Source organism: Medicago truncatula, chromosome 4 (assembly GCF_003473485.1).
Source record: "Medicago truncatula cultivar Jemalong A17 chromosome 4, MtrunA17r5.0-ANR, whole genome shotgun sequence".
In the NCBI taxonomy this organism is placed as follows: domain Eukaryota; kingdom Viridiplantae; phylum Streptophyta; class Magnoliopsida; order Fabales; family Fabaceae; genus Medicago; species Medicago truncatula.
In genome coordinates, this window is record NC_053045.1 from 46640835 (window position 1) to 46663102 (window position 22268).

The following is a 22268-nucleotide window of genomic DNA, read 5'->3' on the forward strand; positions in this document are numbered from 1 at the left end:
GTGTGACAATGTCATAGATGTGAGTGAAGAATTCACTGATTTTGCTTAAAGAAGTGGTCTTTACTTTGAATCTTCTTCTTCAATTAATCTCTCCCACTATTTAACCTATTTAACACTAAGTCATGTTGTGACAATGAACGTTATGTAGTGTAAAACGTACTATTTTAGTTTCATGCTAAGTCAATAAGAAGTTATGTAACAAAGTTTAGCAGATAATTTAATGAGGGACAACTTTGGAGATACGTGATCATTCACTACAGGAAGAAAATAAAACACCTTTTTCTAGTGACATGAACACTCTTTTCATTTTCGTTACGTGCACGAGACATGTGATTGAGGGAAAGAAAGCAAATACACTAACGATTCAAATGTATGATTGAGAGAAAGGAAGTTATAATAGACTAGGCACATTGTATCTATAGAAGCCAAACTAATTCACCGAAATTTATACCGGTGATTTTGAGAGAAACACAATAGTTATTAGTCATTACTTTATATTTAACAATGTTTATGTTGCTTTAACGAAGTAATTGGGTTCAAGTGGTTAATGAAACGGTAAAGGACAATTCTTGGTCAGACTTTACTTACCTTTCAGCCAAACTTCAAATCATTAGAGTCTCTTTGTCCTAGAAATCGGAGGATTAATACGAGGAAAAAATATTTAGTTGTCTTTGCCAAAAAAATGTTTATGTTAGATCAACAGCCATGCTGCTTCTATTGTGCCTAAAATAGTAATCCCAACAAAAAAATGTGTAATTTTGAGCTATGAACTAAAGCTCATTTAATCATCATTTTGTGAGATTTATTACCTCCTCTAATGTTAGCAATTTACTTTTGTTCTCTTAAAAGTAAGCAATTATTATAGTATAAAGAGAGTAATATCAATTATTAATTTTAGGCTTAAATGCAATTTTACCTCCCATATTTTGATTGAATCTGAATTTTACCCCTCCTATTTTAAAACTCGGAATTTTACCCCTTCTATTTTGATTGAATCGGAATTTTGCCCCCTTTATTTTAAAACTCGGAATTTTACCCCCTCTATTTTACGTTTTTCAGAATTTTACCCCCTATTTTAAAATAAAGAACCAAAAAATACTAGAAAAATAAAGAAACGATTAAAAAATATTAATTTGGTAAAAAAATATAAGGAAAACAAGAAAACACAAAAAAAAAACTAAAAAATAGAAAAACAATGAAATTACAAGAAAAAAATCAATTAAGAATACATGAAAAAAACTAGTTTGCACCTCTAAATATTTGCTATTTTCATGTATTTTCATACTAGTATTTTATTTTATTTTTAGAGATCATACCAATTTTATGCATTTTTTTCTTGTATTTTTTATTCATTTTTTTTAGTATTTTTTTGGTTTTATTTTTATTTTTTCATTAAAAAACATTTAATACAAATAATTAATTATGTGGATAAAATAGGGGGAGGGGGCAAAATCCTGAAAAACATAAAATAGGGGGGGTAAAATTCCAAATTCTAAAATAGGGGAGGCAAAATCTAGAATCAATAAAAATAGAGGGGGTAAAATTCAGATTCAATCAAAATAGGGGGGGTAAAATTGCATTTAAGCCTTAATTTTATTTTTGGAACGGAATATCAACTATAATGTAAGTATCAATCAAAGTATTTCTCAGTAACCAAAAAAAATCAAAGTATTTCTTAACTCCATAATAGAGAGAGAAAAAAATCATATGTCGATCCTTAACTACAAGACAATGCTGAATGTGTAAATTCAAGTCGTTGTTCTAATACGTTTATCAACATCGTGATGGTTGTGCCATTCAAACCACTAAAATCAGGCGTATTTTGTCCACTCCACAAAAATAATAGAGGGGCACAATTTAAAAATATGAAAGAGTTCATTATTTCCCACATAAATGTTAAGAACCCAAATTACAAACAACTATTAAGTGTGTGTTTGGTTCCACGGTGTATGGAATTGATTTTGAATGAATTGATTTTGTAAAATTGATTTTGGATAAAAGTGAGTTGAAGTTGAAGTGATTTATGTTTGGATACAATTAAAAAAAGTGATTTTAGTTTATTAATGTTGTTTGGATAGATTGGATTGGAATTGCTTTTCTGTGAATAATTATTAAAATAAGTATTGGTGTAAGTTTTTTTTATGCAACAATATAGTGTATGCATTTCATCTATAAAAAAAATACTCATTTGTGTGTGTGGATTTTTTATGTAGCAATATTTGTTAGATTATAGTTACTTTAATTTATATTGACTAGCGAAAAATTGGGTACTCATGTGTCCGTCTTTCGGCTCTTTTTATTGCATTAACTTTTAGAAATTATTAACGATGTTTTTTAATGAAATTTTAATTTGGATTAAAACTAAAAATATAAATGTTTGTTGTTTTCAACTTATAACAAACCAAACTAATCATAATTATATATCTCAATGACACCAACAATATAAAAAAATATATAATCTTTTTTTAGTGACAAAAACGACAATCTTTATTATAGAAAAAAGACAGCAAAAAAATGCTGAGAGATGTTGTTTTCTTTATATATTTATATTGACTGTGCTCCTCTTAAGGTCTCAGGTTCGATTCCCTCTGGTGTCAATTTCGGTGGACAGGTCTATACAGAATTTTGCTTTGACTTAAAACGGACCTCCCGCAAGCAGGCGGTGGGATTGGTCCCCTTAATTGATCCTTGAATCGGATACGAGTTTTTAAAAAAATGACAACAACAAATTGTGCGCATAGCTCCATTAAAAACTTGAAAATAGATTAAATTAAACAATAATAGCATTAAATTATTATAGTTATTAAAATCAGAGTATTTAAATCATAAAAAAATATTAGTGTTTAAATAAAAAGCCAAAACTAATGAAGGAGAGAAAATAGAACGTGAAAAATAAGAACACACATTTCATACATGAAATAAAAATATCAGCCATTGTTTATTAAATATTGTGAAATTTAATGGAATGATTCTCAAAGAAAATAATAAAATAATCCAGCAGTATCAATAAAATGGAAACGCAATTCTCAGAAGCTACTCCCACCAACTTCAGATAGACGCAAGTTTAAAATCAAAATCACGATAAAACATGAATAGCCAAACATATGAATTTAATGATAAACTTGAGTTTGACAATTTGAACTCACGTTTGATGGTTTCTAACGTGAAACCAAACGAGTGCTAAAAAGTTATAACTCCTTTTAATTTTCACTTTTGTTAGGATTTTACAAGAATGACATCTTATCACCTCCCTTTTCACATAATGCTACTACCTAATCATCATTGTCTGGGATTGAGTTGTTAGCCTTCTTCTGGTTTTGGTTAACTAACTTACTTACCTATGCTTTCAACTAACTTGCGGAAAGATTAAGCATGATGTGTTTAAAGCATTCCTATATTGACATGGACGTTATACCTAAGTTGATATCTTGCTAGCTACCCCTAACAAACAAGTCCATATTAGTTCAACGAGGAAAGCAATATTGTAATATTTACTTATTTATTACATACACATATAAGCTTGCCTTGAACTGAAATTACTCTTGTACTACAATTGAGAGAGTTTGTGCAGTACAACACTTTGACATGGTGTGGCCTGAAAGGGATATACAATCGGAAAACTAAACTTATTTGTATTTGACATTTCAGAAGCTTCGAAACTAGATTCAAAGTTTGTTTCGGTCAATGTAATTATTATATTCTTAGTCAGTTTTATATTTGGTTGATCATTAAGTACTACTCCATAATTTAATATTATATGAACATAATATATTTTTGTTTGTCATGAACTTAATATATTTATTAATTCTATAGTTAGAATATAGATTATGTAAAAATATTACCAATGTGTCTACCTTTTAATGGTCCTATTTTTCCATTAGATCGTCCACTTTTTTGTCCAAATTGTATTGAAGTTCTTGTAAATCCAACATAAAAATGTAATATAAAGCATGAAAATAGTTAAAGTTATTGGGTGGAAAAAGTTGTTTTTATGTGGATACCACATCTGATAGTAAATTGGGTGGAAGATAAAATAGCCCATAGTTTTCTTTTATCTTTCTTTTAAAAAAGAAAATAGTTGTTTTCGTTTAGGTCAGTCCTTATAAGTGGAGTGTGTCTTCATTATCATTATCGATCATACTGCCATTGTTACGATAAGAGTTAGTGGAGAAAAATGTCATATTTCCAACAATATCTGTCTTGTACAATATAAAAGTATTTGGCTTTTATTCACCTTTCCCACTTTGACCAAAATAATAGAAGCTTGTTCATTCATTTATATATTATGATTGTTTACTTTTAATAGCAATTTTTTTTTTATTATGGAACTTTCATTAACATTATGCATTCCACACGAAATGAGATGAAGACCGTTGACGTAAGTTATTAAAAAGAACATATGGAAAAGATATACTAGTGCTCAATATTTTCTTCAAATTAAGATATTGAACACGACAATTTCAATTGATACTTTGGCAGCAACATCCACCAGCTTCTTATTGTCTTCATTTCAAGTAGAACTTTGAAAGAAAGAAAAAAATCATTTCGTGTGGAATGCATAATGTTAATGAAAGTTCAAGGACCTAAAAGAAAGAAAAAAATCAGTAAACTCACTCGTAGGTGTTAGTTCCATCTTATATTATATATATAAAAATAAAAATCTAAGCATAAGTAGAAGAAACAATAGTATAGGTGTTTGTCAAACTTGAAGAAAGAAAAAGTTCACATCAAAAGAAGGTTTGAGTTTCAGTTTCTGCTCAAAATATGTGATTATGATGATTAATAAAATCTCATTTATTTATAGTTAAAAAAAACAAACCGAAACCTTTTTTCCTCAATGAAAAAACTAACTGAATAATATGGTGTCAAAAGATTAGATAGTAACTGATTGAAACTTCTTTTCCTAAAAAAGAAAAAAAAATTAATGGATAGTATTGAAAGTATTATGTATAGTTTGTTGAGATATTTTAGCTACATAAAATATTAGAAATTAAATAAAATATTGATTGTGTTTGTTATACTACAAAAAAAATATTATGCTTGCTACATTTGTTAATATTTAAATTTATTCTTATCTATTTGTTATTTGTTATGTTATTATTTATATTGAAAATTAAGTGCATTTTTAGAAAGTGAATATTGATTCCATACACAAGTATTGACCTTCGTTTGACCAGCCGGAACATTTCAACAAAAAAGACGTATTGGTTACGCTTTTTCACATCAGAATAGGTTTGACGAAAAAACGATTAACGCGTGCGCTGCCTATCCAAGCCAAACACGCCCTCCGCCACAATGCAGTACAACAATACCACGTCTTATAAAAAGTAGTACAACGAAACGAACCCATTAGTACTTCAATACCCCAAGGGTATAATAGGAATTACATACCACAAAATCTCCCTCCATCTCAAATAATCCAATCTGTATCACCTTCCACTTTCGTTAAAAAATTGCTGTCTCCACCAAACACAATAATCTTATTCTTTTTTTTTTTTTTTTTAAATATTAGTCATATTGCTGTTTCACCATCTCCATCGGAAAACTCTTTTTTCTTTTCTTCCTTTTTTCTCTCCATTTTCTATTCACTTTTTTCTTTCCTCTTTAAATACATCTTTCTTATTTCCTTTCTCTCGTATTCACATTCTCTCTCTCCAAATCATGGCGCCGAGTATTCAACTAACTTCCGCCGGCGCCGGCGAAGATTCCGGCGATCTCGAAGATGTTCGCCTACTAGATTCCTACGATAAAAACGACGTCAACGACGACGGAACCAACCGGATTCAGGTCAGAATCACCGGTATGACATGCGCCGCTTGCTCTAACTCCGTTGAGGCCGCTCTCATGTCCGTCGACGGTGTAATTCAAGCCTCCGTCGCTTTACTTCAAAACAAAGCCGACGTCGTTTTTAATAGAAACCTCGTCAAGGTTTAACGCTAATTTTTCACCTTTTTTTTTTTTTTTTTTTTTTGAAATTGTGAAAGTGTTTGTTTAGTTACTGATTTTGGAAATTGTTGACTTGTTTAAACCCTAGGATGAAGATATTAAGAATGCAATTGAAGATGCAGGTTTTGAAGCTGAGATCTTACATGAACCGGTTTCAACCGGACCCAAACCGGTTGGAGATAGTACGGTGGTTGGACAGTTCACGATCGGTGGTATGACATGTGCGGCGTGTGTGAATTCCGTTGAAGGAATTTTAAACGATATCACCGGAGTAAAAAAAGCGGTGGTGGCTTTAGCTACTTCATTAGGTGAAGTTGAGTATGATCCAATCGTGATAAGTAAAGAAGATATTGTTACTGCAATTGAAGATGCTGGTTTTGAAGCTTCGTTTGTTCAGAGTACTAGTCAAGATGAGATTGTTTTAGGGGTTGTTGGTGTGTGTTCTTTGGTTGATGCTAGGGTTTTGGAAAGTATGCTTAGTGGTATGAAAGGGGTGAGGCAGTTTCGGTTTGATCCTTTGTTGAGTGAGCTTAATGTTGTTTTTGATCCTCAAGTTCTTAGTTCTAGATCGTTGGTTGATGAGATACGTGTAGTTAGTAATGACAAATATACGTTGCATGTTAGAAGCCCTTATGCGAGAATGGCTTCTAAAGATGGTTCAGAGAGTTCGTCTATGTTTCGGCTTTTTATTACCAGCTTGCTTCTTAGTGTGAGTATCCCTTTAATCTATAGCCATATCTGTTCTTGTTATTTTGTTTCTTTATTTGTTTGATCGCATTATTTTGCTTCTCAGTGTAGATATAGAGATATAGTGAGTAGAGTTAAAAAATCATGTAGTTAGTAACTGCTTTAAACTCAAACCTTAAGGTGTTAGTGTAGAATGAACCATCCTTTCAGATTCTGCTGATGTAAGACCTCTACAGATTTTTATGCTTCACAAGGTTGCATTAGTTCATACTCCATACAGAAATTTCATCTAAAGGAAGTAGTACTGTGTCATCTTTTTCTTCATAGAAACATGTAACTGAAGCTAAACAAGACTCTTCATTTTTAGAATTTGAGTGCATGTCTTATGTTGTTGTCCCTTATTTTTGTTTAGTTTCTTGTTTATTCTTTCCATGCTTTTGCATTGATTTGTGTTTGTTGCATTTGTGTCAGATTCCCCTCTTCTTCATGGGGGTAATTTGTCCTCATATCCCATTCATATACTCGTTATTACTTTGGAGATGTGGGCCTTTCCTCATGGATGATTGGTTGAAGTGGGCATTGGTGAGTGTCATTCAATTTGGGATTGGAAAGCGCTTTTACATAGCAGCTTTCAGAGCTCTCAGAAACGGTTCAACAAACATGGATGTCCTTGTTGCTTTGGGAACTACAGCTTCATATGTTTATTCTGTTTGTGCTCTTCTGTATGGTGCTCTCACTGGATTTTGGTCTACAACATACTTTGAAACAAGTGCTATGCTTATAACATTTGTATTGTTGGGAAAGTATTTGGAATGTCTTGCCAAGGGAAAGACATCTGATGCCATTAAGAAGCTAGTAGAACTCACTCCTGCAACAGCTTTACTGGTTGTTAAAGACAAAGGTGCTTGACACTTTGATTTTATGTGCTTTGTTTTCTTAAGAAAATGGAGGGGAAACAGCTTATGTCCTGATTGTCTTATATTTAGGTTGAAATTAGTGATGGTTATTTAATTTATCATCTTAATTTCATCATAACATGAAATTATAACTTGCCAATATTTTTTCTTTTCTTTTCTAGATGGCAGACCTGTGGAAGAAAGAGAAATAGATTCCTTGCTTATTCAACCTAGTGACACATTAAAAGTTCTGCCTGGTACAAAGATTCCTGCTGATGGTATTGTTACCTGGGGCTCAAGTTATGTAAATGAGAGTATGGTGACTGGTGAGTCTATACCTGTTTCGAAGGAGATCAATGCATCTGTCATTGGAGGTACCATCAATTTGCATGGTGTCCTTCACATTAAAGCTACCAAAGTAGGATCCGATACAGTTTTAAGTCAGATAATTAATTTGGTGGAGACGGCTCAGATGTCAAAAGCTCCCATTCAAAAGTTTGCTGATTATGTAAGTATTGTGGCCGTGCTCTTGGATGGTTTTTATGTTTTGTTATTGTTAAATGATAGTGTAAGCATTTTCGTGCACTGCCTACATTGCATAATATAGCCAATCCAAAGCTTGGAGAAAGAGGAGGGTTGTGATTAAAAAGTCTGCACCTAATATAAAACTCTGTTGAATCCTTGTGACATGGACTAGCAATGTGATGGTGTTCCCCGCCTAGTGGAAAATACTTCCATTTTTAGTTATTGTTGTTGTACCATGTATGCATTTTTACTTAGTTTGGATTCCATTCTTTGTGGTAAAGAAAGTTTTAGCTCGTGAATCAGTTTTGAAACTAGTGAAATGTTTTCTTGTAACTAAAAGACACAATGAGTTGCAAAGAGTCGGCATTTAGTTTTCCTGGACTGCTGTTCTGGAAAATGAAAATCTGAGTAGGCCTGTAGAGTCGGAACAATATTTTGATGCCTTACCCCTCTGATCGTTGGAGCTCCTTACATAAAATTATTCATAAATTTTAATTGTTATTGATACCAATTATTTCAGGTTTAGCCTTCAGCCATAATTCAAACTCATGTTTATTTGCTTGCACATTATATTCTAATAGTAGTCAGTATATTAACATTATAAGTTTGCTAGTTGATTGGCACAAATGACTTGAGATATATTAACGAACTCAGGTACCATTCTTTTGGCTTGCAGGTAGCAAGCATATTTGTTCCTACAATTGTAGCTCTGTCATTATTGACACTATTGTGTTGGTAAGGTTTTTTTGACTAGTTTTTGCATATTGATAAAATTTGATTTCTAATGCGTGATTGGAATGCTTATCCCTACTTGTGTGTACATATTTTGTTTAAATTTTAGGTATACTGCTGGGGCTCTTGGAGCTTACCCCGATGAATGGCTGCCGAAAAATGGAAACCACTTTGTTTTTGCCCTTATGTTTTCTATATCTGTTGTCGTGATTGCATGCCCATGTGCACTTGGTTTGGCAACACCAACTGCTGTCATGGTGGCAACAGGTGTTGGGGCTAACAATGGTGTGTTAATTAAAGGAGGAGAATCCTTAGAAAGAGCTCAGATGGTGAAGTACGTTATATTTGATAAGACAGGAACTCTAACTCAGGGTAAAGCCACTGTCTCTGTTGCCAAGGTGTTTGCAGGAATGGACCGTGGAGAATTTCTTAAACTGGTGGCTTCTGCTGAGGTAACTCCCAATGATGGTTACTCTCTGCTTCTCATTGTCTGTCTTTTGTATTGTCGCATACGCACAGTTTGAATCTAAATCCAGCTATAAAAGACATAGACCAATATTTTCTAAATTTCCTTCCACCTTTTTGACAATGAGCTCAACTTTCCTAATAATGTTTTGGCATTTTATTTTATTTTTACCTTGAAGATGATTCATTTTATTTTTCTAAATCAACCTTACATTTTTATGATGCCTATTAGAGGAATCAACTGTATTTTTGTCAATTATTTTTTAATATATTTTATTTAAATTCAGGCTAGCAGTGAACACCCGCTGGCAAAAGCGATATTACAATATGCACGCCATTTTCACTTCTTTGATGAGTCCTCTCTTACCAATGGATCCCAAAATGATGCCAATGAATTAAAATCAGGGTGGCTTTATGATGCCTCAGACTTCTCTGCTATTCCAGGAAGGGGTGTGCAGTGCATTATAGACGGACAGCGTGTTTTGGTAATTTTTTTTGGCCATTCTTGTATGATTGTCATTATCTTTAATGAATGGAACTAGCAGTGACCCGTGCAAAAACACGGGTCTTTTGAACAAAAAAGCGAAGGAATATGTTTTGTGGAGAGGGACACATGTCTCATTAGAGGAAGACTTTTCTTAGAGTTGATAAATGTGTTTTTTATTTGTCCAAACGATTGCTTATTTGAGGTAATATGTTCTGATCAGGTTGGTAATAGGAAGCTGCTGGTGGAAAGTGGCATAAGTATTTCTACTGAAGTGGAAAATTTTGTTGTAGAGCTTGAAGAAAGTGCCAAGACTGGGATCCTTGTAGCATGCAACGGAATATTGATTGGAGTCTTAGGGGTTGCAGACTCACTTAAGCGAGAAGCTTCTGTTGTTGTAGAGGGCCTCCAGAAAATGGGAATCACGCCTGTAATGGTTACAGGCGATAACTGGAGAACAGCTCGAGCTGTTGCCAAGGAGGTTTGTATATATTTCTATAATATTTTATTTTTGGTTGGAAATAGTCTCGTGATAACTTTGAGTGCAGTCCAAGGCTATATACTTCTTAGTTTATGCTTTAACATTTGGGCTTTTACTAGTACCTTGAAAACCAACATCTTTTGCATGGAACATGGTACTGGTATAGTGTGTTGATTATAAAAAACAAAATTGAGCCGTGGATAGGGATAGTTTTATACTATGAATGAAAGAGAAGTATGATTAAAACCATAACTGGCCTCGTTTTCAAGCTGCCTGTTGATTTTCTTGTGCATAAAAGGCAATAGTAATGTTTGAAGTCAATGCTATGATTTTAAATTTATTACTACAAATATTTTAATCTTCTCTCTGTTATAAATCACATCGAATATCTGTGAATTCTTCATGACAGTTATAACAAATTTTGGGCAGATATTGATGTTATGGTCAAACTTGGCTAAGAAAATGTGTTTTCTGACAGGTTGGCATTCAAGATGTTAGGGCAGAGGTTATGCCTGCAGGAAAGGCTGATGTGGTTCGTTCATTCCAAAAAGATGGTAGTATAGTTGCAATGGTGGGTGATGGTATAAATGATTCTCCTGCATTAGCTGCTGCAGATGTTGGTATGGCAATTGGAGCTGGGACAGATATTGCAATAGAAGCTGCTAATTATGTGTTGATGAGAGATAATTTGGAAGATGTAATCACAGCTATTGATCTTTCTAAGAAGACATTTTCTCGTATTCGATTGAATTATGTATTCGCCATGGCCTACAATATTATTGCCGTACCGGTTGCTGCCGGGGTTTTATTTCCTTCACTGGGAATCAAGCTTCCACCATGGGTTGCTGGTGCATGCATGGCTCTCTCATCTGTCAGTGTTGTATGTTCTTCTTTGCTTCTTAGAAGATATAGAAAACCAAGACTTACTACAATACTTGAGATAATTGTAAATTAACTAGCAATAAAGAGTAGTAACTTACAAAGGGTGCAAATGAGTTGGACCCTTGTGATTCCAATTTTGTGCATTTTCCTTGAGCTCCTCTCACCTGCACTCATTGTTCAAATGTAATTGTAGCTGCCAATTTAATTGTAAATTTACTTGTAATTGCATAGCCCTCTACCTATCTCCATGAACAAACTGACGGGTCCGTTCATGGCTTAAAATGAAGTTCTATGAGTCTATCTCATATGTGCGTTGGAAGCACAATGTTATTGACGCCTCAGGTTCTATCTTCCACGTTGAAACACGTTTGGATTTGGTTTGAGGCTAATTTCAAACACACTATAAGTCATGTGTAACAACCATAAAGTCTGACGAGAGGTGTAATGATAAGATGGGTGTTTGTAAAGGGTTTACTTCAGTGGGTTGGTGGTCGGAGTGTGAGACAACGGAATGTGAGACAACGTAGTTTTGAGACATAAGGGACAGGGTTTAAATCTTACTCTGCACTAAGTCTTACAAATTTAGGTTAATTTTATCATTTTTCTTTCAAAAATAAATAAACATGTTTATGTTAACTTTTCATTCAAAATATTTTAGAGGTATGCTACATGCATAAACCATGTACAACAAGCAGTGCCAATAGTTCTGGGCAGATGCCACCGAGAGTTGAAAATGAAACCATCAAATGGTACTAAACCAATACCATGAGCTTATTTGACATTCCTGAGTTGCCAGTAATATATGGACTTCTGTTTTGATTTTAACAGCAGTAGTAGAGCTACAAGGATTTCTATCACTTAACTGTCATTTTTGTTGATTTTGATTCGAACAATAAGAAAGTAATGATTGATCTAGATTAGATTAACTTTACACTTAAAATGTATATTCAACAAGGAAATAAGGGTTTTGCCTTTGTGGGGTCGGTTCATTTTTAATTGAAAGGTGATTAACGTAGTTGTCAATGTTGCCAATTTTACATGTAAGCAATTCAACCGTTATCTCGTTGCATTGACAAGAGCTATTCATTTTCAAATATTACCGGTACAGCTCAATTTGCGAGTGTAGCGTAGAAGTTCCCCTTTACTTTTACCTATTTTTCCATGCTGACCATAGTTTGGAAAAGTACATCTACACTTGGTTTTCATGATGTAAAGGTAAATATTCGTTAATTAATTATTAGTATTATTATTATGTAGGTTTTCATGGTTTGTTCTAAATGTTAGTTTACCAATCGAGATGTCTACTTGGGATGCCATGGCCTGCACTGTGTTCTTTGTGTTTGTATAAAACACACATGAACATAGTTTTCTTGAGGTAAATGACTTAAATTAAGTTTGTGTGACTCCAAGGATGTCCTCCAAGCTTCCAAACATGAACATACCTCAAATTTTTGTTCATATTCCTCTATGTATGACCATGTCTAAACGTAAAGCTTAGCTAAGATTATAGTGTTTGTTTTTCTTAAGTCTAAGTAAAATATATTAAATTTTCGGAGTGCTTAACATGTACAGTACAAGGAGTGTAAGATTAAACCTCAAGAGTAGTTATAAATAGAGTTACAGACCAGTCACCAACAATAAAAAAACAACAAAACAACATAACACTAGCTAGGACATAAAACAAGCTCCCTGGCCAAGATCCTAGTATTTAACTAAGCACTAATTTTTGAACCCACTGTATATAGCAAACTTTTCTTTTATGAATTAACCACTAATTTTTATCTATAAATAAAATTTAATTTAAGCAAGAATAATTTTTTAAATTTATTGAATAGTTAATATGTATAATCTATAACATAGACAAGATACATAAATTATTTAATAAATCTAAAAAAGAGAGTATTTTTTAGTGCATGAATATATTCAAACACAACCTTTTTAATTTGTTCTTAGCTCATGCATGATGATGGTGATTGAACCCAACTTACAAATCTACGCGCTTAAATCCATTAAAGCATATATATGTTGAAGAGTTCAATGTCATATATCCTAGTTTAACTTCAAAGTACTTCTAATAACCTTGCTTCTTTATATGCAAACCAGTCCCTACACTCTGCATTGGTAATTAGTTGAAAGAGTCCATATACAACGTCATGGATGATTTTAGGAAAATGTATGTTGGTAAGAAGACCAACCACACGAATATAGGTTTTGTCAACAAAAAAAAACACATGAATATAGGTAAATTGTTTAGAATCATCCTTTTTTTTTACTCAATAAATCATCCTATGAAACCTATATAGCATTGCTCTTTATTGGTATTTTTGAAATGATAAATTATGAAAGAAAAATAAGTATTTTAAATAAATGACTTAATATGAGACCTAAGTGAATAGTGTGTTCCTTAAACCCCTAACACAAGGAACAACAAGGAGTCCAAAAAGTGATGTAACTAAATCACATTTTGTATTGTATCACTTATATTGAATGGACACACGTTACTTCCTCGAAGCAACCTTCTTTGGCATTAAGACTTGAATATATCTACTTTGATCAAAGATAGCTCCCATTCCTCTAACTCTCTCGATCGCCCTATTACTTTTCTTTGTTATAAATCACTTTTTAAAATATCTAAATATAGTCATACACATGTTATAGACTAAAATAATACGATGAATTATCAACCAATTTTTTAGTTACATAATTTTTTTTTAAGTTTAATCTCATATATAGCGCAAAATTGCATACATACATTAAAATAATGTTACTTGGTAGATTGAGAATAGACTAAGAAGTTGGAGGTTTGGGTTCAAACTCAGACAAATGAATAAATATTAATCTAATAACTAACTGTTAAATTTGTCATTCAAAATAAAGATAGAGATCTGAAAACATGAAGGAATATGAGAGACAAAAATTGAGATGATTTATTCTCCATCCTCGACCACTCCTTCTCTCCACTCGCTTTCTCCCTTTTCTTTTCTCCTAAATATGGACGAAGCAAATACACTTTCAATCAATTATATGAAATTTTTACTCTAAAAATACACAAAAATGGTATTGACATCCATCTCATCTAATGAGCATATAACTCCATATAACAGGTCGAAATATGAGCTGAAAATTATCTTTTGCACATATGTCATTATTATCCTACGGGACAAAGTTGACATGTATTTTTGTTAGCCACATGGTACATAAATAAATATCGACGACAAAAACTAAAAATAGTCATTATGAAGGAAAAATGATTTTGCAAGAACTAGAAGAGAAAATTATAATAGTTAAACGAACTAAAACTAAAAACATATTTTAAGTTTTTTTTTTTTAACTCTCATCCGTATCACATGGTGTGACATGTGAGGAGGCAAACAAAATATTTATGCATACATATAAACCAAGCTTCTGCTTTCTTGCTCTCAGAATAGGGCATTCTTAATTTGACATAAGAGTGATACCACCACTTGTTGAAACCATGAATGGTATTGCTACTACTACTGATGATCAGTGTATGCAATTCTATCATCATCATCATCAACAACCTTTCATGGATATTAGCATGGAAGGATTCTCACATGCAACTATGGTTACAACAAGTCCCACCATGTCATCAAATGGTCACTTGACCCCAAAGAACAACACATTCAAACCAATCAGAAAAAGATCTAGAGCTTCAAAGAAAACTCCAATCACTCTTCTCAATGCCAATAGCACAAATTTCAGGGCTTTGGTTCAACAATTCACAGGTTGTCCTACCATAAAATCTGCCATGTCATTTGCAACACACAAGGGACCTATCACCTTGAATTTCCAACAACCTCATCATGTACCTGTGCCACAACCACATCAACTGGTTCCTAAGCAACAATTGATGCAAGAACAGCACCAAAGTCAAAGTAATTTTCTTCCAACTGGCTTGGAGGTCTCTGATTATGGTTTGCATATGAATAATGATTTGTCCAATGTTTTATATATGTGATGAAAATTTCTATAAAGGATTAATCAAGTATATGCAATAACTCCATAGAGTTGTATCATATAGCTATCTTAGGAAATAAAATAAATTCTTCTCCATTTAAAGGCTGTATTGTATGAATCCAATTTTTAATCTTGTCCTTTTTCTACGGTGAGTACTACTTCACATATTACAACAATTTCTTATTCTTGTTATTGACTCTTGTTCTTTTTGTTGTACTTGTATATGGTATACAGATTTGGTTATTTGTAATGTGACAGTGCTTCCATTCTATCTAATTTGTGTTAATTATGTTTCACTAGTTCATATATGATTATGTAATTAATATTATGAAAAAACATCGTTGACCTTGAGTTCTGAAGCCTAAATAATTAACTGGACTAGTTTTATTTGTCCACAAAATGCTGTTGAGTAATTACCCCTGAATAATAATGGACCGTAATAGTTTTCAATTTTCAGTTTTTTAGGAGTTCAATTTCAGAGTTTTTTACTATAGAGAATCTCGATTAATACATTGCAGAATTAGACGAAAATGTAAAACAGATCATATTTATTCTACTCTTGAAAAATAATTCATCTACGCCTAAAGAGTGTAGAAAAATTCATGATATTTCTTACATATCTAACTAATGATAACAAGGTAATGGAGTCTTGGTCAATTGATTACTTAGAGAGGAAGTTGCATTGCAAGGTTGGATCGGAAGCTCGTTTTGGCTCTATACGCACATCATAAAATAATTTGGCTTATACCACAAGTCTATCCTTATCTTATCTCCATTACTTTTTAATTGAAAAAAATCATTTCTAAGTGTATTAATATTCAATGTCACGTGCAATATTGAAGGTATTATATTTATATAAAAGCATACATTCTAATGCTCCTTTGACAGCTGGGATATTCTTGACATGGATGTTTTTTGGTACAAACAGATTACACATGTATGATTTATATGCTCCAATTAATAATTTTGAAAGAACTTGTTTGAATGAGTTATCTTATTCAAAGTATAGTATAATTTTACTTCAAAGATAACTTATTTGCGAAGAGTAATTCAATTTGTTACTCAAAAAAAAAAAAAACGATTTGTTGTGTTACTTTCTATTTCAATTTCAACAGCAAACCTACTCAATTGAAACCATAACACAAAAATTCAGGTTCGAACTTAGATAAAGAAGATGATTCATTATAAATGAGGAGATGAACTTTGCTCTCTGGTATATTCGTGAATAGAAATTTTAATAACAAAATGGCCAAAAACATAAATAGTAGACGAATTTGAGCAAAAAAAGAAATGCTATTCTACAATGTTATTGTTACATGAAATTTCATCCCATCCCTGAACACAAAACAGTGCCCATTCAAACACAAACAATGGGAGGAAAAAGCACTAATCCTCTGCTTATTTGTAACCAACTGTAGTTTGAGAAGATATTGATACCGTTGAACAAGAGCATAACCATTCTGGAGATGAAAATATGGATTAGCCCCGCATTCCAACAATATGACTAATTCAGATGATGCTCGAACAAAGATGCCATCTCAATCTGTACCAGACAAAAACAAATGAAACATGATTCAATTAAACAGTTCAGTCAAGCAAAAACTGTAGAAACACTCTCAAAAAAATGAAACACAGGGTGCAACTATAGACTCATATTTATTCAAGCTATAAACAATACAATGTGCATTTTCCTCTATAACCAAAATGTTTCTTTCTTTCTATTACCTACATACTGATAACAGCTGCAAACTGTCATAACCAAAATAGCTACTACTGTGTGTTGGTTAATTAACAGAATCAATATTATATGTTGTAGCTACTAACTAAAATTAACAGCATCAAGACAATCTGTAAGTGATATCTAAAAAGAAAACTTCTATGAGACACATTCTGAAAACTTGTAAGATGGCGGTGGGAAGCAGAAACTAAAAAGGACAGTGAGTCATTTGATAAGTGCATATTAGCATTTCTCATTAGGATCTAGATACCATGTTGAGAAAGAAAATACAAGTCTTTGAGAGAATGCTTGTCTTTCAATTACCCACTGGAGAATATTATATAGAGTCATAGATACGGGGATTCGGAACTGCTGTAATTACTGCAAATACCCTATTGACATGACAATAACTTTAACAATATATATAGTATAAGCAGATGACTATAACTCTCAAGTGTACATTTGGACCATTTTTCAACTGGTCCAAGTTAGAAGGACCGCTGTTAGAGATGTACTAAAGCCACTCGTGACTGCACTTGTACGTAACAGCTTAAGTTTTGGTGGGTAATTGGCCCATGGCATGGTCTCAGAGCCTCTGTAATATCAAATAGTTAGGATTTCAATCTGTCATATCCATTCTTTTACATATGAAGTTAAATTCAGTACTAGATAGGGTAAACAACAAAATTTTGTTTAAGACAAAGACCAAGGCATGTCCATGTGAGAGCACATTATACTTATAAATGTAATGAAGTCATTTACGACCCTTAACCTGATAGCTTAAAGGGCAACCCGGTGCACTAAAGCTCCCGCATACGCAGGGTCCGGGAAGGGGTCCCACCATTATTAAGAAGGGAGGATAAGGCATCCTCCACAAAAACACTACAACAGTCAATGCATATAAATTTTTAGATAACTCCACATGAATTCTTGGATGTTGTATAATAACTTTGCGAATTTGTTAACTTACAGCAGTCAATGCAGCCTCAGCACCCTTATTACCAGATTTGCCACCAGCTCGATTTATAGCCTGCAGATGGGCAAAAAAAAAAAAAAAATTAAACTGATGATATTGCTCATTAGAGAAGAAAAAATCACAACTTTAATAACAACTGCCATACAATAGGTTTACCTGATCCATGTCCTCGCATGTTAGGACTCCGAATATGCATGGAACGCCTGCAAAGACATATCAAAATTTAAGGGATTTTTGTCAATAAATTAAAAAAGAAAGTCAACTAGAGATACTGGTAAATGTTATTTTGTCGTGCGGTGACTAGATTAGAGGAAATAAAAGGTTTTGGTATTTAGCCGGTGAAGACCAGTCTTTAACTTACATGTGTATAATATTACTTTGAGAAAACTAAAATTCACATAAATATAATCTTTAAAATTCAAAACTTTCTTCTTGACCTTGGTGCTACTCTAAATTCTATTTGTATTTTCAAGGAAACAGAAAGATGCCGAATACTTAATCAAGTGCAATCTGTTGGTATCTGGAGATTACTGTTGACAATAACATAATATAAACCTGAGTTTAGACCAGCTGAAAGTACTCCAGATGCTGCTGAATTAGCAACTGCATCATAGTGAGTTGTATCCCCTCGTATCTGTTAACAACAAATATTGGTCACAATAGACACACAAATTAAGTCAACATAAATACAGATGATTGGTGATCATTGGCTATATAGATTCTATAAAAAAATAAAAAAATAAAAATTCTATTTGTCAAGATTTTTATCATACCACAGCTCCTATGCATATGACTGCATGATATTTGCCTGATTTACCAAGTCTTGTTGCAGCGGCACCAATTTCAAAACAACCTGGAACCCACACAACCTAAAGGAGAAAATAAAGCGACAAATCTGTAAGAAATTGTTGCAAAAGAAAGTGAAGTAAACGTTAAGACCAAGGCAAAAACTGCCACAGTTCATATATCTTATAAGTGATAACAGTGGTACAAAAGAAACAGTTTGAAACCATGATCTATGGTGACATGAGACACCAAAGTAGACACAAATGAAAAATGCAGAACGTAATGTATTAACATAGAAATGGTAAATGTTTTCGATTTGAAATTTAAATTCAAACTGTCAGTCACCACACGCTAAATGTTTTCAATTTGAAATTTAAATTCAAACTGTCAGTCACCACATGCAATGGAGTCAGTGGAAGCAACAACTTCATCTAGTTGGTTACCAGTACAAAAAAAACTGTTAGTTTGAGATTCCAATAGTTAGTTTAATATATTAGATGGTTAGTTTCTGCTGCATGACACATAGCAATGCACTCCTTGTTACACCTGTATTTTTCTCTATAATCCATATAGATGTACTACTTCAGTATTTTCAGAATGAATGAAAAGACATTTTTCTCTTCATGCCGTGATCATAGAAGCAACTGTCAAGTGATGGATATGTATGAGAGCAGGGGAAAAGGAAAAGCTATGCATAATTTTGTTTTACTTCATATTTCAATATAAGCAAGGCAGTGAACACCTTGATGCATCATGAACAGAAAAATGAGTAATAAAATATAAGTTATCAGAATCCAAACGGTAGAATACAATCATTGTAAATTCTTCAAAAAAGAAAATAGAACCATTGTAATAACGTCTGAAACAGTTAACATTAAGTCCACATGGTACTGCCGAATACAAAAGTAATATAGCATATAGATTATTAATAAGTCATTTTCCATTAACATATAAGACAGATTACTGTTGTTAAAAAAAAAGAGAGAGATACAAGACAGATTACTTACATCAACGTCTTCATCTTGAACCGAATAATTCTTGAAAGTACCCAAAGCTCCCTCCAAGAGTGGCCTAGTGATTATTTCATTAAACCGTGCAACAACCTAAAAGAAAAGTGTTTAGAAAGAAACTAGCAAAGAAACATAAAACGATAAGAAAATCTTCATGATTATAATCCATTTTTAAATAGAAAATAAATGAAAAATCTGGAAGCAGAATATGATAACTTCCTCAAGGTAGACATTTTAAGTTATTTCACTACTTCATATCTCCACCTTTTTTGTTTATCCACTACGTATAGCAATCCCATTAGCAACTTCCTTGCAGTACAAAATCCTCTCATGTCTGGAAAACGGGATTTGGGCACTAGACTCTGTTGGAGTTTCAACATTCATTCTCCAAAAAGACAACACAACTTTATTATTGGAATTCAACTCTAGAAGGCCAGACCCAAGATTCCCTCTAACACAAAACCATTTATATGGCTAGTTGTACTTAATAGTAATAATACAAATGATTGTTACAGGTTAGTAGACCACACAAAGCTCTCTCTCCCCTAAATCCCGTGTTGTGACCATAATAAGATATTTGTGGTGCATAATTTTCAGTATTTTGGAAGAAAACTAGAATTGTCCAAACATTTGGATCAATTTTTTATCTGCCACTTAAAAGGTTTGGCAGGATGAAAGATAGAAAATCCTTTGGTGATGCGTAACTTGTTCTTTAGTTTGATGACTATAATTGGAAAGAAGGCCAGAACTTCAACGATAATTTCATAGCATTGTTGCTTCTATGGAACAAAGTGGTCTTCCCGAAATTTATGTGGTGCTTGGCTTCTATGCTTGATGAGTATTTTAGAGGGTACTTTTTGTCAAATGCATAGAGATTGGCGTGCTTGCTGCTCTCAGACATCATATTTGAATGCAATGAATTTCCCATAAATCAACTAAAAGTAACATGGAAATCCTAAGTTCAAGACATGTACATCATTCATATTGGTAGTGTGGTCTGTTTTTTGCTTTCTGTTCCTAACTTTACGCAAGCATTTGGAAAAGCTTATTTAACCTCGTCACATGAATAAGCATTTGAACTAGTGTTTGAATACACTTATAAAAACAACATAAGACATAGCATATACCCTTTTTAGCTTATTTCAACAACTTCCCCATAATAGCTTATTAAATGAGTGCTTTTATCTAAACACACCCTATTTGTATTCTTATCGAAATTTAAAAAGCAGGGAAATAATATAAGACTCAAAAAGGCTAGTGTTTGTCAAAAGCATTGCATGAAATAGATAAGCATCAAATTTTGTAGCATACTTACGATGGCAAAACGAAGTCCCTCCGTTCTAGTAACAGAACCTGTCAGATGCTTCACAGCATCTGTTTGTGCAAAAGATGATCGGCCCTTGCTCTGAGCGTGTGGCTTAACTTCTAAAGCTATATAAGGAAAGCAGTGAAATGTTCAGCCACTAAATAAAACATTATCAAAGCAAGAAAAGAAATTGCCACAGTAAGGAGCATGATAAAACATGCTGAAAATATATTTACCATTCATGAACAACAATGATTATCACAGTATTAAGGCTCTGTTTGGCAAGACAGTTTTTTAGCTTATAAGCTCGTATGATCAAAATAGACCAATTTGGTAACAATTTTTTGCCGCGAGCTTGTAGTTTCTTTTATATAGTTTATAGCTTTTTTTATAAGCTACTTCAAGTAGTGTTTGAGCTTATAGCTTATAACTTATTTCATTCTCAATTTTACCCGTTGGTATTTTATTTGGAAAAATATATATATCTATTAATTAAAAGGGTTAAATATTTTTTTAGTCCTTAAATTTTGCGCCTCTTTGAAGAATAGTCTATACATTTCATTAAATGTTTTTAAAATCCTCAAATTTTATCTCCGTTATCAACTAGTTCAACTTCAATTAATAACACAGCATATTCAATTCACTAAGTTAACGAACTTCAATTTATCAGCTATCAAATAGCTTACCTCGCATAGAAAGCGAAAAGGAGAGGGAAGTGGCGGTTTTAGGAGCTTTTTGAAGATTGAAGAAGTTAGTAGGAGCAGCAATACGATGTTGGGGATGATGATGAACAAATCCAAGTGCGGGAAGGAAACAATCGGTGGAAACAGATAAAGCCATTGATGATAGAACAGTGTACCTAGAATGAACGAAGGAACACAATGAATATGTAATGTTGAATTAAAATAGTGGAAATGCTTAATCGATGTAATCAAAATTATTAGAAAAGAATAAGAAGATTTCTCACCGGAAATGGAGATGCAACTGTTGAAGCGTTTGACTCTGATTGATTGAGATGAAGAAGAAGGACTGAACTGAAAAGGATTATATATAGTAGCCCCAAGGGAACTCCAATGGCAAGCTGCACGCACCATCAATTAACCAATGTATTTACAAATAAGTTGCGACGCCGAGTTTGATAACGCAAGCTTATGACCTAACTAAAGTTTAAGATATTGAAAGGTCTTTGATGTGTGCAAAAAAAATCAAGTTGTGGTGAAAGTTGAATCGACAATTTACGGGGTGAATCTTCCTCAAACAAAAAAAAAAACGTTATGAGTGAATCATCTTTTACCAATTTAATCGAATATAAACATGTATTAATTCTTACTTTTATTGGAAACTGAAAATAGTAAAAAATAAGTCATGTCGAAAGAAAGGAAAAAAAAATTGAGATT

At 32.9% G+C, this 22268-nt stretch overlaps 3 protein-coding genes across 3 annotated transcripts; 2 read left to right on the forward strand and 1 right to left on the reverse strand.

Annotated features, from left to right (window-relative positions):
- The first annotated feature begins 5455 nt into the window (after positions 1–5455).
- On the forward strand, positions 5456–11336 carry LOC25493424 (copper-transporting ATPase RAN1). Its single transcript, XM_013601920.3, has 9 exons — positions 5456–5928; positions 6035–6655; positions 7105–7534; positions 7712–8037; positions 8731–8789; positions 8896–9238; positions 9539–9736; positions 9959–10216; positions 10695–11336. Exons 1-9 carry the CDS (start codon positions 5662–5664, stop codon positions 11169–11171), a joined length of 2979 nt encoding a protein of 992 aa, XP_013457374.1. The 5' UTR covers positions 5456–5661; the 3' UTR covers positions 11172–11336.
- Positions 11337–14461: 3125 nt separating this feature from the next.
- Positions 14462–15352, forward strand: LOC25493425 (VQ motif-containing protein 22). The gene has a single exon (XM_013601921.3). It carries the CDS (start codon positions 14574–14576, stop codon positions 15075–15077), a length of 504 nt encoding a protein of 167 aa, XP_013457375.1. The 5' UTR covers positions 14462–14573; the 3' UTR covers positions 15078–15352.
- An 885-nt stretch (positions 15353–16237) lies between these two features.
- On the reverse strand, positions 16238–21990 carry LOC25493426 (6,7-dimethyl-8-ribityllumazine synthase, chloroplastic). Its single transcript, XM_013601922.3, has 9 exons — positions 21839–21990; positions 21558–21730; positions 20881–20996; positions 19563–19658; positions 18543–18638; positions 18325–18403; positions 17926–17972; positions 17764–17823; positions 16238–16619 (listed from the first exon to the last, which is right to left on the reverse strand). Exons 2-9 carry the CDS (start codon positions 21709–21711, stop codon positions 16581–16583), a joined length of 687 nt encoding a protein of 228 aa, XP_013457376.1. The 5' UTR covers positions 21712–21730; positions 21839–21990; the 3' UTR covers positions 16238–16580.
- Positions 21991–22268: the final 278 nt, after the last annotated feature.

Bases quoted from the DNA above. Each gene is read 5' to 3' on its own strand.
- LOC25493425 (XM_013601921.3), top strand. From the start codon at position 14,574: ATGAATGGTATTGCTACTACTACTGATGATCAGTGTATGCAATTCTAT.
- LOC25493426 (XM_013601922.3), bottom strand. From the start codon at position 21,711: ATGGCTTTATCTGTTTCCACCGATTGTTTCCTTCCCGCACTTGGATTT. The intron at 17,973-18,324 runs GTTTATATTATG...ATGTCTTTGCAG, and splicing joins TTCAGCTGGTCTAAACTCAG to GCGTTCCATGCATATTCGGA. The intron at 17,824-17,925 runs GTAAACCTATTG...GCCCATCTGCAG, and splicing joins CATGCGAGGACATGGATCAG to GCTATAAATCGAGCTGGTGG.
- LOC25493424 (XM_013601920.3), top strand. From the start codon at position 5,662: ATGGCGCCGAGTATTCAACTAACTTCCGCCGGCGCCGGCGAAGATTCC. The intron at 7,535-7,711 runs GTGCTTGACACT...TTTCTTTTCTAG, and splicing joins ACTGGTTGTTAAAGACAAAG to ATGGCAGACCTGTGGAAGAA. The intron at 9,737-9,958 runs GTAATTTTTTTT...TGTTCTGATCAG, and splicing joins TAGACGGACAGCGTGTTTTG to GTTGGTAATAGGAAGCTGCT.